The 14,957-nt window shown below is 46.1% G+C and overlaps 1 protein-coding gene across 2 annotated transcripts in view; it reads left to right on the top strand.

The window, feature by feature from the left end:
- The window catches only part of rftn2 (raftlin family member 2), a 136,938-nt gene that overhangs the window by 54,356 nt on the left and 67,625 nt on the right, over positions 1-14,957 (top strand). For both annotated transcript variants that reach the window (XM_041201471.1, XM_041201472.1), the window contains exons 4-5: positions 9,033-9,144; positions 10,839-11,190. In XM_041201471.1, coding sequence (XP_041057405.1) covers positions 9,033-9,144; positions 10,839-11,190 — 464 coding nt within the window. The remainder of the gene's footprint in view (positions 1-9,032; positions 9,145-10,838; positions 11,191-14,957) is intronic.

Genomic DNA, 14,957 nt, shown 5'->3' with positions numbered 1-14,957 from the left:
GAGGTTAGGGTTTGAAGAATGGTGCATCAAACAAGAACATCTGTCAAACAGCACAAAAAAGCTGAAGCAGCACAAGATAAAGCTATTAGGCTGGATTAAAACAAGTCAGGAGCAGATGTAAAAGAATAAAACCAATCTATCTGACAAGAAAAGTCAGTTTCTTTCTCCAAAGATACTGCCTGGCCTGCTAAATGCTTTCGTCATACGCTGTATTTTTTTCAGATTTCCAGAATCTACGATATTTTATTTTGTTTTTGTGTAAATAGGAAGTGCTGATGGACATATGGGCCAGAATTTTACGTTGGGCATGTGGGCGACGCCTGACATGCCCGAGCATAATATGACACGCGATGATGTCGGGCATGCGTCCCTACGTCACCACACACCCTCGCGATATTCCACTAGGTGGGTGCACGATAAACACAGAGGCGCGCCCGCCATTAATTAACGGGCCAGTTAAGGCCCTTGAGACACCAATTGTCTCGGAGTTTACGTAGCCCCTGCGATTTTCAGGCCATCGTACGGGTGCAATCAGCAGGCGGGTAGGCCACATTTTCAAAAACCTCATCCACGGGCAGGATAAGCGGGGTGAGTGGGTTTGCTAATGCGAGTTGTTTGAACTTTAGTTTATAAATTGCTGCTGTTGCTTGCTTGTGTGAACAGGACAACTTCGTTTTGCTTCAGAGCTGCTTTGACAGAAATAAGAGGCTTCAGTTCAGGACTCCAGAGGAGTCATACCACTTGGGTCCTTCCAGGTATCAGACAGCCTTCCCTTACCCTAGGAATGGGGATTGTGGTCTCCGCTAGAGGCACCTCCTCTGAGGAGGAAGAGAAGGCCAAAAGGGGGAGGAGGCCAGGTGTCCCTATTCAGCCTCCAGGGGAGCCACCTGTGGGAGAACGGATGCAGGCACAAAGGGTGCAGGGCCAACAGGAAGTCCAAGGTGGAAGGCACTGCAGAAGACACCACTATCCTGCTGCCAGGGTTTACAGGTGGCGATGCAGCTACCTCAATGTGTCTGAGGCACAATACCGAAGGAGGGTCTGTTCAGGTATGCATTGACTTTCATTCACTACCACATGGACAAGGCCAGCCAGACACAGTGAGCCAGAGGCTTCGCAGCCATTGCTGGCTTCCCCCGCATCCAGGGTGCAATAGGCTGCACACGTGGCTATCAAGGCGCCAGCAGGTGAGCCCGGTGCCTTCGCTAACAGGAAGGGCTTCCACTCCATGAACGTGCAGATAGTGTGTGACCACAGGATGCTGATTCTGCAAGTTTGTGCAAGGTACCCAGTCATTTCCCATGATGCTTACATCCTGAGACACTCCCAGGTGGAGAGGCTCTTCAGTACTCCAGCCCGACTGGATGGATGGCTGCTGGGTGTAGGTGACAAGGGCTATCCGCTCAAAAGGTGGCTCGTGACGCCTCTCTGACATCCAAGAACAGAGGCCGATCAGCGGTACAATAGGAGCCATGCCTCCACGAGGGCTGTGGTGGATAGAGAGCCATAGGTTTTCTCAAGGTAGGCTTCTGAAGCCTGGACCATTTGGGAGCGCATGGCAATACCCCCCCAGATCGTGTGTCACTGATAGTGGTTGCATGCTGCGCTCTCCACAATCTGGCACTGGAAAGGTGGGATGCAGTGGAGGAAGAAGATGTTGACGCAGCTGCTCTAGCAGCAGATGATGAGTCCAGTAGTGAGTCTGAGGATAAGCATGCTCAGGAGAACACTGAGGGGATAGACGTTGACCTGGGCAGCTTCTAGGGAGGCAGGGACACCTGGGCCACTTTGATCCAATGCTCCTTCAGCTAGCCTACCAAATAGGAACCACAACCACCACATGCCAGGGCTGCAGGCTCCATTCTCAATACCTGACAGGGACATTTGCTTGGTGAACAACATGCACTATGTGCCATTTAGTAAAGTTCAGTGACAAACAAGTCACTCATAACATCATGGGTTACCCTGCACCTGGAGAACTAATGAAGCATCCAGCGGCTTGTTGAACACAAACACATTTAATGATGTGGTGCCTGGTATACATAATACAAATGAAATTGAAAAGTATTATCCATCACACCAAATAACTTTTAAAGTAAAAGTGGGGGAAAAGATATCACCAGAGATAAGCCTGTGTTGTGCTTAATGTGCTTTAAGTTTTTGCTTGAGGGTGCTACGTCTAGGTGCTCCACCCTCGCTGGCACCGGCATTAGAGACAGCCTGCTCACTCTGCTGTCCTGTTGGCCTTGATGAACTTGGCGGGGGTCCTCTAGCCCGTGGAGCCTGTGCTGGCCCCAACTGGGAGGGAGCGGCAGGTGCCACGGCCGGCATCTCCCGAGTTGCTGCAGCCTCATCGGATGCCACGCTCACTGGCAGAGGGGCAGAGGAACTGCTACCGTCATCTGGAGCGCCCTGAGAGGAGCCCACAGAGACAACTTGAGGCCGCTTTGGATCTCCCTGCTCACCATTAATGGATGGGCACTTGTTGGGATACTGGGTGCCCAATCCATCTCCCACATTGACAGTGACCACCTGAGGTCATTGCTGGTCTGAGGGCTTGCAGATCCGAGCACATCCCCAGGAAGCCCTGAATCAGTTCCTGGAGGAACCTCTCCATGACAGTCGTCACTCTCTCCATGGAGGAGGCAGTGCGCTTGGCCATGAGGATCATTGCACTGATCGTGCTCCACAATGGAGACCACGGCATGCATTCCCTCATGTATCCCCGCCAGATCCTCCCACATACCCTGCTGGACTTCCCCAGTGTCTGCTGCCTCAGGGATGACTCGAGAGGCCCATCATCAACCACCAACTGAGCATGTTTCTGGTCCCCAACAGTCCTTCAACTGCCAGCGCCCTGGGCACTCTCTGCCTCCGCCTGCACCTCAAGCGAGTGTGAAGTGCTCTCACCGATTTGCACCAAGATACTAGCCGCTGATGTAATGCCAACCAAGATGCTGGTATCTGCGCTGGTGCCTGCTTGCCTGAACGAGTGTGACGCAGGTGCGATTCCATGGTTGCTGTCCTCTGGGGTTAGTGGTGGGTCTTCAGGTTCCTAACCCAGTGGGCTGCTGGGTGAGCCTGAAAGGAAGAACAAGGACATGTCTTTAGTTGAAGTCATTACACTGTTACTGTGCATGCCTGGCACCCGGATCAGGGTGCCCTGTCTTACCGTTATCAATGGGGATTCCGTATTCGAGGCTCACATCAATGCAGAGACTACTGTGGAAAGGTTGCTATTACAGACAATTTGACCTCAGTGCACTGCACTCTTACCTCCCTGTGGCACCCCAAACTCACCGCTGCCGATTGACCTAGGTGCATGGTGCCTCTCCAGCTCCAGGGCCTCCTGCTCATATCAAGTTAGTGTGAGTAGGTGGCGTGGTCCTCTGCCAGTCCACAATGTCTTGGCATTATTATGGGATGTCTTCTCCTGAAAGGAGAGAGGAGCATTGATTAGTCCACCCTGTACCTGCATTGCCTTTGCAGCCTGGCCAACCCCACCTGAGGGAGTCCTCGCATGACTCAGCTGATTCTTGACCCTGGGGCCACAAGGCACTCATTCCAAGCAGCCAGGGCTCAACCTGTTGGCCAGATGCTGCCTCGTTGACATTTGCCACTCACACTCTAAGACTTTTGAGGTCCAAGACGGGGGGCTGATGGGTGGGCTGCTCCTAACTGCTGTGCGAAGTGACTTATGCCAACATGGTACTCACCCTTCCCGATCTCAGGAGATCTTTGAAACTCTTCCGGCGTGTGACACCCATGTGCGCCTCGCCACACCACGGAAGCTCACCCTGGATGCCACCAGGCATTTTTGGTGAGGTGGGGGGCCTACTTCCTCCGTCCCTGGGGACAAGGATCTGTTTCCATGCTGCCACCTCCTCCAGGAGGGCAGCGAGACACTCATCAGAAAAACACAGGACCAATTGCCCTGCCGACCTGCCTCCACCTGCCGTGTTTTGCACTTAGGTGCTCCATACCGAGGTTCCTCCGAGTCACTGGCAGCCTTCGCATGGCTGCTGCTGCGGCCACTTTTGAATCAGCTGCCGGGTTGCTATTGGACCCAATGGACGTTGAGCTCCTCCCGCCCCTTCTCGCTGTTGCTACTGTTGCGTCTGACACTGGGCAGGCCTTAATTTGCCCGCCAGTGTAAAATTGCAGTGTGGTGCGGAGCTGGTTGCGGGCAGCGGTCGGCTTCCCGACCTTCCCTACCCACTCCCGCTGAGCCCACACGCCGACCATAAAATTCTGGCCATGGTTTTAATATATTATAGATAGATACTAAAAGAAGACTATATGCACATATTTCTGGTTGGTGAACATTTACTTCCTTTGGCTGTTATGTATCCTGTCACAGTCACACTTTTGCGATACTATTCCCGTTGTGCTGTCTATCACATTTTCTATTACTTTTCAATTAATTTACTTATCTCAAGTGCTGCAATACTTGGTCTCCAAATTTGGTGGTACTGTTGTTGACTTATCTTTGATACCTCCAATGTCTAACCTTGCTGGCAGTATTTCAGGAAATTCATGACTTCCAGGTTGTTTTTTAATCATTTACAGGATGTGAGTGTCATTGGCTTGGCCAGCAATTATTGCCCATCCCTAACTGCCCTTCAGGAGGTGGTGGTGAGCCACCTTCTTGAACCACTACAGTCCCTGTGTTGTAGGTACACCCACAGTGCTGTTAGGGAGGGAGTTCCAGGATTTTGGCCCAGCAACAGTGAAGGAACGGCAATACATTTCCAAGTCAGGATGGAGAATTTCCAGGTGGCGGTGTTCCTATGTATCTGTTGCCCTTGTCCTTCTAGATGGTAGCGGTTGTGGGTTTGGAAGGAGCTGTCTAAGTAGCCTTGGTGAGTTTCTGCAGTGCATCTTGTCGATGGTACACACTACTGCCACTGTTTGTCGGTGGTGGAGGGAGTAAATGTTTGTGGAAGGGATGCCAATCAAGCGGGCTACTTTGTCCTGGATGGTGTCAAGCTTCGAGTGTTGTTGGAGCTGCACTCATCCAGGCAAGTGGAAAGTATTCCATCACACTTTGTAGATATCATATTTATGTGCCTAGTCCAGTTCAGTTCCTGGTCAATAGTAACCCCAGGATGCTGATAGCGGGGGATTCAGTGATGGTAATCCAACTGAATGTCAAAGAGTGATGCTTAGATTCTCTCTTGCTGGAGATGGTCATTGCCAGGCACTTGTGTGGCACAAATGTTACTTGCCATTTGTCAACCAAAGCCTGGATATTGTCCAGGTATTGCTGGATTTGGACATTGACTGCTTCAGTATCTGAGGAGTCGCAAATGGTGCTGAACATTGTGCAATCATCAGCAAACATCCCCACTTCTGACCTTATGATAGAAGGAAGGTCACTGATGAAGGAGCTGAAAATGCTTGAGCCTAGGACACTACCCTGAGGAACTCCTGCAGTGATGTCCTGGAACTGAGATGATTGAACTCCAGCAGCCATAACCATCTTCCCTTGTGCTTGGTATGACTCAAACCAGCGGAGAGTTTTCCTCCTGATTCCCACTGACTCCAGTTTTGCTAGGGTTCCTTGATGCCACACTTAGTCAAATGTGGCCTTGCTGTCAAGGGCAGTCACCCTCACCTCGCTTCTGGAGTTTAGCTCTTTTGTTCATATTGAACCAAGGCTGTAATGAGGTCAGAAGCTGAGTGATCCTGGTGGAACCCAAGTGTCAGTGAGCAGATTATTGCTAGGCAAGTGCTGCTTGATTGCATTGTTGAGGACCCCTTCCATCACTTTACTGATGATCGAGAGTATACTGTTGAGTGGTAATTGGCCGGGTTGGATTTGTCCTGCTTGTTGTGTACAGGAGATACCTGGGCAATTTTCCACATAGCCGGGAAGTTGCCAGTGTTATGGCTGTACTGGAACAGCTTGGCTAGGGGCACAGCAAGTTCTGGAGCACAAGTCTTAAGTACTATTGCCAAAATATTGTCAGGGCCTATAGCCTTAGCAGTACCCAGTACCTTCAGCCATTTCTTGATACCATGTGGAGTGAATCCAGTTGGCTGATGACTGGCATCTGTGATGCCGGAGTCCTCCGGAGGAGACCAAGTTGGATCATCTACTCAGCACTTCTGGCTGAAGATTGTTGTGAATGCGTCATCCTTATCTTTTGCATTGATGTGCTGGGCTCCTCCATCATTAGGAATGGGGATATTTTTGGAGGCTCCTCCTCCAGTGAGTTGTTTAATTGTCCACCACTATTCTCATCAGGATGTGACAGGACTGCAGAGCTTAGATCTGATCCATTAGTTATGGAATCACTTAGCTCTGTCTATCACTTGCTGGCTATGTGGTTTGACTCCTGTGTTGTAGCTTCACCAGGGTGGAGTACATCTTTAAAATCTATATTTTTTTAAAAGACTAGATTTAATTTGAATTTAACTACAATAGCTTTTTTGTTGCAACTTTCTTCCACCCCACCACCATTCACTTCTACTGCTTGCCTGCTGTTCTTTGTCACTGCCCACCATTATGCCTGTTCCCACCACAAGCTATTTCCTTATAGATATTTTCAGTTGCTCCCGTCTTTGGTTTCAGGATTCATAGTTGTGATTCCACCCCGCTTCCCATCCCCATTTTGCTCCCTCTGCCAGTCTCTACCTGCTATATCATTTTCATTGCTCTGTCAATTTAATGGAATTTATCTTGAAAATGGTTGTAATGCTGCAGCCTATTTATAGCACTAAGGAAACCAGCTAGTGGGAGGGATGAGGAGAATGGGAAAAAAGAGATGGAGAGGGAAGGGGGCATGAAATGGAGAGTCGGTAACATGAATGCAAGAGAAGGGTGAAAGCCTTGTTTTTTTAACATACAGTAAACATTTCAAAAACAGTTTCCTAATTTAGTGCAGTATTGTCCAAAAGAAATTGTTGACTAGCCACAGGTGTGATTACAGTGACCACAATTTAGTCACTGGCACTAATTTCTGTAGAAAACACTTTATACATATTACAGGCCAATGGACCTTTTGTGTGCATGTATTTGTACGACAGATAATAAAATGTTGGCACTAAATTTAATTTAGTAGGCTTAACAGCACACAGAACAGCCAGAATCCATTTAAAAACATTGACAGTTCAGAATTTGCAGTTGTAATAACAACAGTACTATCAGCACTCACCATCATTGCTGTGTAAAACTGACAGCAGCTTCTGGTATCCACCCACGGGGCATAATTTTATGCTGATCAAGCAGGCGTACATCCAACCCGATCCAGTGTGAAATTGTGCGAAATGACGTCAGGTGAGCGTCCCAATGTATCCCATACTCGCATGATATTTCAGTCGGTAGGCGCATGCAAAAGTTGGAAGCGCGCCCACCAACAATTAAGAGGCCAATTAAGGTCCTTAACGACGCAATTGTCTTTAATTTTACATTGCCCGTCCAAACCTTACAGTTGGCAGACAGGTGAATTGGCTAGGCGGCCTTTACATTTTTCATGAAACCTCATCCAAGGGCGGGATGAGGTTTCCATGATGAAATAAAATTAAAATAAAAATCGGTGGACAGCATTTTCATCATGTATATTTTCAGGTGCTTGATTGGGATCCTTGGACAATATTTTTTCTGCTTTTCAAAATTTTATTTTTGATTTTTCAGGCCTTCAGTTCCCTGAGGCAGCACTCTGTCTTCAGGGAGCTTTCTGTCAGTGCTGGCCCGTGCCCACATTGACGTCAGCGCCCACCCCCCTCATGCCTCCACACCGGCAACGCTGTGCTTCTCAGCGCGTGTTTCACGCCAGCTGGCCGTTAATTGCCAGCCAGCATGAATTCGCAGTGGGGGGGGGGTGCCAATCGCAGTTGGCGATCTGTTCCCCGGGTGATCTCAGGCCCGCCAATCGTGCCCGCCCACTGACTTAAAAATTCTGCCAATGCAATTAAATGTGGAAATCTGGAATTTGCTGTCAGTGATACTGATTCTTCCATAGGTTGTACTATTACAGTCTTTGCCAATGTGAAATCAACACAAATCGGTGATTTGACATGAGCTTCAACTTTTCACACATTATCCTTGCTGTAAAAATCATTCAAAATGTTAATCCTTGTTGAATGAAGTGTAACTGAATTTTTAGTGGTGTATTAAGTCATAATTACACTTGAACAACTTTGCTGTCCCTGAAAAATTAATTTTATAAGTATGGAGTGTGATATCATTTTCAAATTACATTAACTTTAAAATAATATTTTATTCTTTAAGATTCATGTATTATATTTCAGCTTCTGCCTTAACCTCCATGTATAAATCCTAATCTTTATTTTGCTTTCTGGAAAATGAAATGTAATTGTAACTTCCTGATTCACTGTCTGAGAATTTTTCAATCTGATTGCTTGATCAGTCTCCTTCATTACTTCACTGTTGCTGGATGCCATAATTCTTCAGGTGCTAGTTTCAAAGTCATGTTGGAATAGAGGAAATCAGTGCACTAGAGCCTGCTAAATCCTTGTGGGCAGCTTTCTCTAAGTCAATGGCAAGTGCAGTCTCTCAACACCGACTGCAAATTCCGGGCCATATATTTGTGTAATCCTGCAGTACATTTCCACCAACAGGAGCTAAAATGCTGCAGTGGTTGCATCAGCCCACTGCAGGCATTATGACAAGAGACTGGTGGAATTTCAACTCCCCTAAACTTATTTTGCTCTTAATTCCGCTTAAATATTTTAATATTATAACAGTGTAACTTTAAGGCTAAAGAGTCTGAGTTTACAATAGGTAACTAGGAAAAAGTAAACTATTTGTTTTGATACTTTGTATAGAGAAAAGCAAATTGATCTGATCCAAAACTAAAAAAATGCTTAAACTGTTCTTCCATTTCATGGCACAATAACAATTCCTAAACAGAAACTAACTTGGATTGAAATATTTTATGGTTACATCAATTCTAACATGAACATTTAGTTGTTTCCTCCAAATATCTATAGGAATTCTTAATTCTTATGAAGTTAAAAACATTCATTATTCTTATATGGTTTCTGTTTATTTTACTTCGATACAGTATAAAGAAGTCAGAACAAGGAGATCAAAGACACTGCAAGCTAGTTGTTGAAGAATGGTCTGTAAGCAATCAAACACTCTCCAGTGATATTGTGAAAGGACTGTTAGACAAGGTACCCTCTCATAATGCTCACTTAGTGAATCCTGTTGAGTCACTGTCAGAGTTGAGTCCACAAAGTTCATGCGTAGCAAATAATAAACGCTGTTTCGGTGAATCAGTTGTGTGTGTGCGTACACAATAGACAAGTAATAGATACTTTTTGAGTTGATCAATGAGATAATGGCCCAAAATTTCCGATCAGAGTCAGAAACCCTGTGTCCAATGCTGATCAGACAGAAAACTACCCACTTACTTGCCACACACCGTTTTTACGGCGCTAGCTGCCAGGCTCTGGTAAATTTTTAATGGCCCCAAGCTTCTCAGTTGTTAGTGAATGGGTGGGTGAATAGGTGAGCATGTAGATCTGGAAGTGGGTAGGTGGGTGAAGTAAGTGGGTAAGTGGATAAGGTGGTAGGTGAGTAGGGTAGCAGCTGGGCATGGTGGGTCAGTTGGTGGGTCGGATCAGCGGGGTTTATCAGGACTGGGGCTAGTCCGGTCAGGTTGGTGGGGGGGAGTCCGGGTGTCATGGGGGAAGCCTGGGGGTCAGGAAGTAGAGTCGGGTGGTCGGGGTTAGTCAGGTCAAGGGTAGTCAAGGGGTTGAGGGGTGAGTCGTGGTGTCAGTTATATATTTACCCGGGATTTAGCCTACAATTTTTCTGTCTAAAATTTCTAGGTAACTATCCAAGAAAGTAAGCGGGAACTGTCTAAAGTGTCCGAATCTAATACAATTCTAATCCAATTGGAGGGTCCCAGGGAGCAGGGGAATTGCCCATCGGAAGTTCAAGCTTCCCAGGCAATTTCTACAGAGTCATTATGTTGGGACTTATGCAGAATCCCGAAGCACATCTTGAGGGGTGGTCTCCTACGATCAGGAGACCAGAAGATCTGGGCCAATCTTTTCTTTTTGCTTGTTCTGGGTAACTTTAACATTTCAATCTTGGTGTTTACAATTGAGTCACTCTCACATATTATGGCCTATCTGAAATGTATCCACTGCATACATATCAGTAATAACTACTGGCTAGACAGACGTATTTTTCACAGTTGTAACCAGATCAGCAGTGCTTCACTTACATGAACAAAGTGACAACATTTCCTGATTGTTTGGGAGGCAGAAGTATATTGTTCAGATATAGGACATTGTAAGTTTAATACATTTGTCAGGTTTACCAGAACAAACCCTTTCTAAAATGCACACTAAATTCCGATAGGAATGGCCACTGGCAAAAATATGAGCCCACCCTTCCCCCCCGACTCCTTCCTTGCATCCTGCCCACTTCTTTCCCACTCGACCTATCCCTCAGGAAATGAGAGAAGAACAGAGAATAAGACTGCAGCAGAGGAAAAGACTAATTAGGAAATACCTTGTACCAGAACACACAAACCACACAGTTTCTTCAGGGATAGATCAGAAAAGGTGTTCTTAAGGAGGCAGTGATTCAGTAAGGAGCCATGAAGAAACTCAGCCCCCTTCTTGGAGATGCATATCACACAATTACCTTAGGGCACTGTTCAGTACAATGGGAGTGCTGCACAACAATAGAGCACCGCCCTGAAATTCCTTGATGGTGACCTGTGATTTCTACCCATTGCCCTCCTCACATATGCTCCTTATGCACATTGCTGCCCAACAAGTTTTTAAAAATACAAGAATTTTTTTTTAATTTACAAAAATGCAATTTTTACTTCTGTGTTATTTACTTTTAGGTGAATGATTTAGCGAAGAAAGGAATGAAGTTTGTCGGATTTTTAAATCAACTCAGTTCCCAGTCAAAGGACTGCAATGGTACAAAATCATCAAGAGAACTAGATACAGATTTGGGACAGGATGTCTGCTTTAAATTGCCTGATCAAAGAAAGCATAATACTGATAATTATATAAAATGCAATGAGGGCACTTTGACCAGAAAGCCTGCTGAATTTGCAGTAGAAAAAGAACACAGGTGCAATAAAGTCACTAATGTTTTAGAGAATGGGCCAGCCCCAGAGGAAGACCTTTTGCATGGGAGAGATAAAAGGATTGGAAACGAAAGCTGTCCTCCTGTTCAACCAAAGGAAGGTTTGTCTTATTTATCATTTTTTTAAAAATCACTTTTCTTTCATAAGTATCTATTCTGTAGTTAAAAGTGGAGCTTATTTACAAGTTACATGTTCATGGTAATCAGATACTCAAATGTAGAAAGTCCTAAGTTTACCCCAATGGTCCACAATGACTTTGCAACCCCCATGGCAGTCTCCTACCTGCAAGCGTCAAGGTCACTGTTTATGCTCCCTGGTCAATCCAGGGCTACAGACCTAGGTGACATCTCGCATTTGGCTCACCACATAATCAAACAAGTCACGGATGCCCTATTCTGGAGTCCTGCGGGCTAAACCCATTTTGAGAGAGATAGGCCTGCACAGGCACAGAGGGCATTGGTCTTTGCTGCCATCAATGGATTCCCACAGGTCGGGGGGGTTACCAATTGTACACATGGAGCTATCAAGGCACCGACAGACTGGCCAGCCAGATTCCTGAGCAGAAAAGACTTCCACTAACAAAATGTTCAGCTGGCCTATGACCACAGGAGGTGCATCTTGCAGGCAGTGCTTGGTTCCTGGGCATCTGTCATGTTTCCTCCATCCTCTGAGAGTCCCCGGTGTTGCAACTCTTCAGGCCAACATCCAGACTCAATGGGTGGCTGCTGGGAGTTAAAGATTACCTTTTGAGAAGGTGGTTTTCCGACATCCATCCAGTATCCAGTGTTATGATGATAGGAATTGTGACTGAGTGAGATCAATCTGTAATTTCAGCACCTAACCAAACATATACTGAATTGTTTAAAAACAACTTTGTAAAGACAAGAAAAGACACTGGCTAAAGATGGCTGCCACCATCACCTGATGTCTGGTATTGTAAGTTGACTACTTTTCTAGAAATTTTCTATATTGATTACACGACAAATATGCCCTGACATGTTGCTCATGATATTTCACATCTGAAGGTGTCAAAGTCCACTTCAAAAGGAACTATTGAAAAGAATGGGACATAGCATTTGCATCTTTATAAGACTACCTCTCCAGTGGAGACCAAAAGTCTACCAGGACAATAGCTACCTGGAAAAGGGTCATCAAAATGGATAATGACTTTTTCAGAAGCTAATGACTCAGACATTACAAGACATCAAACAAGAGCCAGGTTCAGACATCATATAAACAAATCCTTTCTGAAATCATTGTGGGGAAGGAAGGTCATGTGACTAGTAAGCATGTTTGAAATCTCTTTATCCAGCTATTAATCTCTGAAGCAAGGGTAGTCCAGAGAAACTGCCAATAGAGAAGTAAAATAATTCTCTTCTCTCTTACTGCTCAAATTAAAGCCCTATCTCTTACAGTTTAAAAATCCAGCACAGAGATAGTGAATTTCCAACAAAAGGAACATCAGGAGCAAAACTCATTGAGTTCTGGAAAAATGAATTATGGATTAAAAAGAAAATTGTCTCTGGCAATTGCAGTTTAACATGGGCTTTGACTCAACCCTTGGAACCTGGAAAAATTGCAGCCAGTGTCCAGCAAAGAACTCATAAACGTGAATTCTCTTTTACCTTTTCAGTATTGATCTTTTAATTTGGCTAAGAAAGTAATTACCTCCAGTATAACTTGTAAAACTTTGCATGCTTGTGTATGTGTGAATGTGTGTTACGAAAATTCAAGAAGCGTATGTTTACCTTTTTAAAATATTTTGCTATCTTTACCTGGGTGGGTTTTTAACTCAATAAAAACTAACCCTTTTTGTTTAAAAGCCTCAAGAAAGCCTTTCAGACGTGTTACTTTACAATCAGCACATAAATGGATAAACACAGACTTTGAGAAAATTCCTTCATCCTCCTAAATTCACAAACAAACCTGTTATGGCCAGTCCTGGAGTGGTGAATTGGGGGGGGGGGGGTCAATTTTCATCCCTCCTTATGTGCCATAACACTAGACATAGGTCCAGAGAGGTGCTACCACCAAAACCATCTACTAACCTGTTCCTGCATTGAGCAGACCATTGACACCTTGATGATGTTGCCTTGACCAGGTAAGTGGTGCCCTCCATTATAAGCCAGCCAGAGTATGTTGTATTATGGTTGTTTTCTGTGCACTGCACAACCTAACTATACAAAGAGAATGAAGAGGAGAATCTGGAATGCCACTCTTCCTCGGAGGAGGAGGGGGAGGCAATCAGCAGGCTGGCATGAACGCAAGGCCACGCTAATTCAGAGCAGCTACTTCAGCACCATTTCACTTGCATGCTTCTCAGGCCCATGACAAATCACTGTAATTTTTGCATCAAAGTGAGAAGTTCTCCAGTGAGCACACACATCTGAATAATCTCATAGCCACTCAAAGACATTGAGAATAGGGTCTCCGCCACTACCATTGCCCCATATCACAGAGCATACAAATGCACCAAACCTAGAACCACCCTCCAAAAACCTTCATTTCACTTTCACAACCTTTAAAAGCACACAAGTCTGATTGAGATCATCTAAAATTATTATAGCTAGATAAATTAATGGCAAAGCAAACGGCCACTTCATCCAGGTGACCCATCAAGTGCAACTGATGGCATGACACCTAACACTCTCACACTCTTACGGGGTGCTCCCCTATGGCTGAACATAAGGTGGAGGCATCCAGCTCTGTTGGCTCTGCATTCCACCGAGATGCCCATGGCTTCAGTCCTCATCATGGAGCACCCATAGGCGTCTGCCAGAACCTTGCAACAGGATGATTCCAGAGTCAGAAGGATCAAGGAGGTGATGTATGAAGCTGGTGCCCCCGAGGGGGGCCCTCCTCAGCCTCTCTGACACCCTCAGCCCTTTCATGATGCTTTTCCAAACTGGATTAAGCCGCTGGCTGGGATGCAGATGGCATCCACTCCATGCATTTCTGCCCCAACAGCAACACTGTCCATGTCAGCATGCTGCTCCTGCACCCACTCAGAATGATGCTGCGTATGGCTCTCCAAGAGGGTGACCATTCGCTCAATGCAGTTGCTCCATCCCTGAACCATGACAGAGCCATATCCAACGTTCAGGAATTTGTATGCCTCTGATGCTACACAAACACCCTCCTTGTCTGTGACACCTGAGGCCCAGCATCTTCGCTGAACAGAGCTTGGCTGTGCTTCTCCTCCATCCTCCGAGGGCTGCCCAAAGCTGACACTGTCTCACTCTCCTCCTCCTGTTCACTCGTGATGTGTAGTTCACCCTGTACTTCTCCTTCTGAGGTGATTGTGTCTGTGCGAGGGGATGGTATGGAGGTATGATGTGATGGTACAAGCTCCGCAGTGTGTCGACCCCCATTGAGGAGACTGGTGATGTCAGTGTAAGACCACTCTGCTCTACCTCCACTGCAGGCCAGGTGGTGATGAGATCATGGGCAACTCAGCAGGTGTATCAGCACAGCCAACCCACTAGCTGACAGTGATCAAAAAACCACAGCTTCCATTGGGCAGGAGTCTTCTCCATGCCCTTCACCTGAAGGTAATGCAATCAACTAACCCTGCTCTTCACAGCTTCAGTCTCACCATCATCAATGGTCTGTTGCAGTGGCACCTGCACATTGTCAAGCACCACCTCCTCCATTAGTGTCAGGTCGTGACAACTCAGAACACCACCACTGTTCGAGCCAAAATATGTCTGTTGTGTGCTTGCTTTTTCTGTAGGATGAGAGAGAATGATGTATGAGTAGCCTGGCCTCCCTCACCTATTCCAGCTTGACACTGATATAAGCTGTTGTGCTCCTCTGATCCAACTGGTCACTTGCTCTGGCAGCATTAGGGAGAACTATTGACACTGT

Source organism: Carcharodon carcharias, chromosome 12, assembly GCF_017639515.1.
Source record: "Carcharodon carcharias isolate sCarCar2 chromosome 12, sCarCar2.pri, whole genome shotgun sequence".
Lineage (NCBI taxonomy): Eukaryota > Metazoa > Chordata > Chondrichthyes > Lamniformes > Lamnidae > Carcharodon > Carcharodon carcharias.
This window is presented reverse-complemented; position numbering and strand designations above follow the sequence as displayed.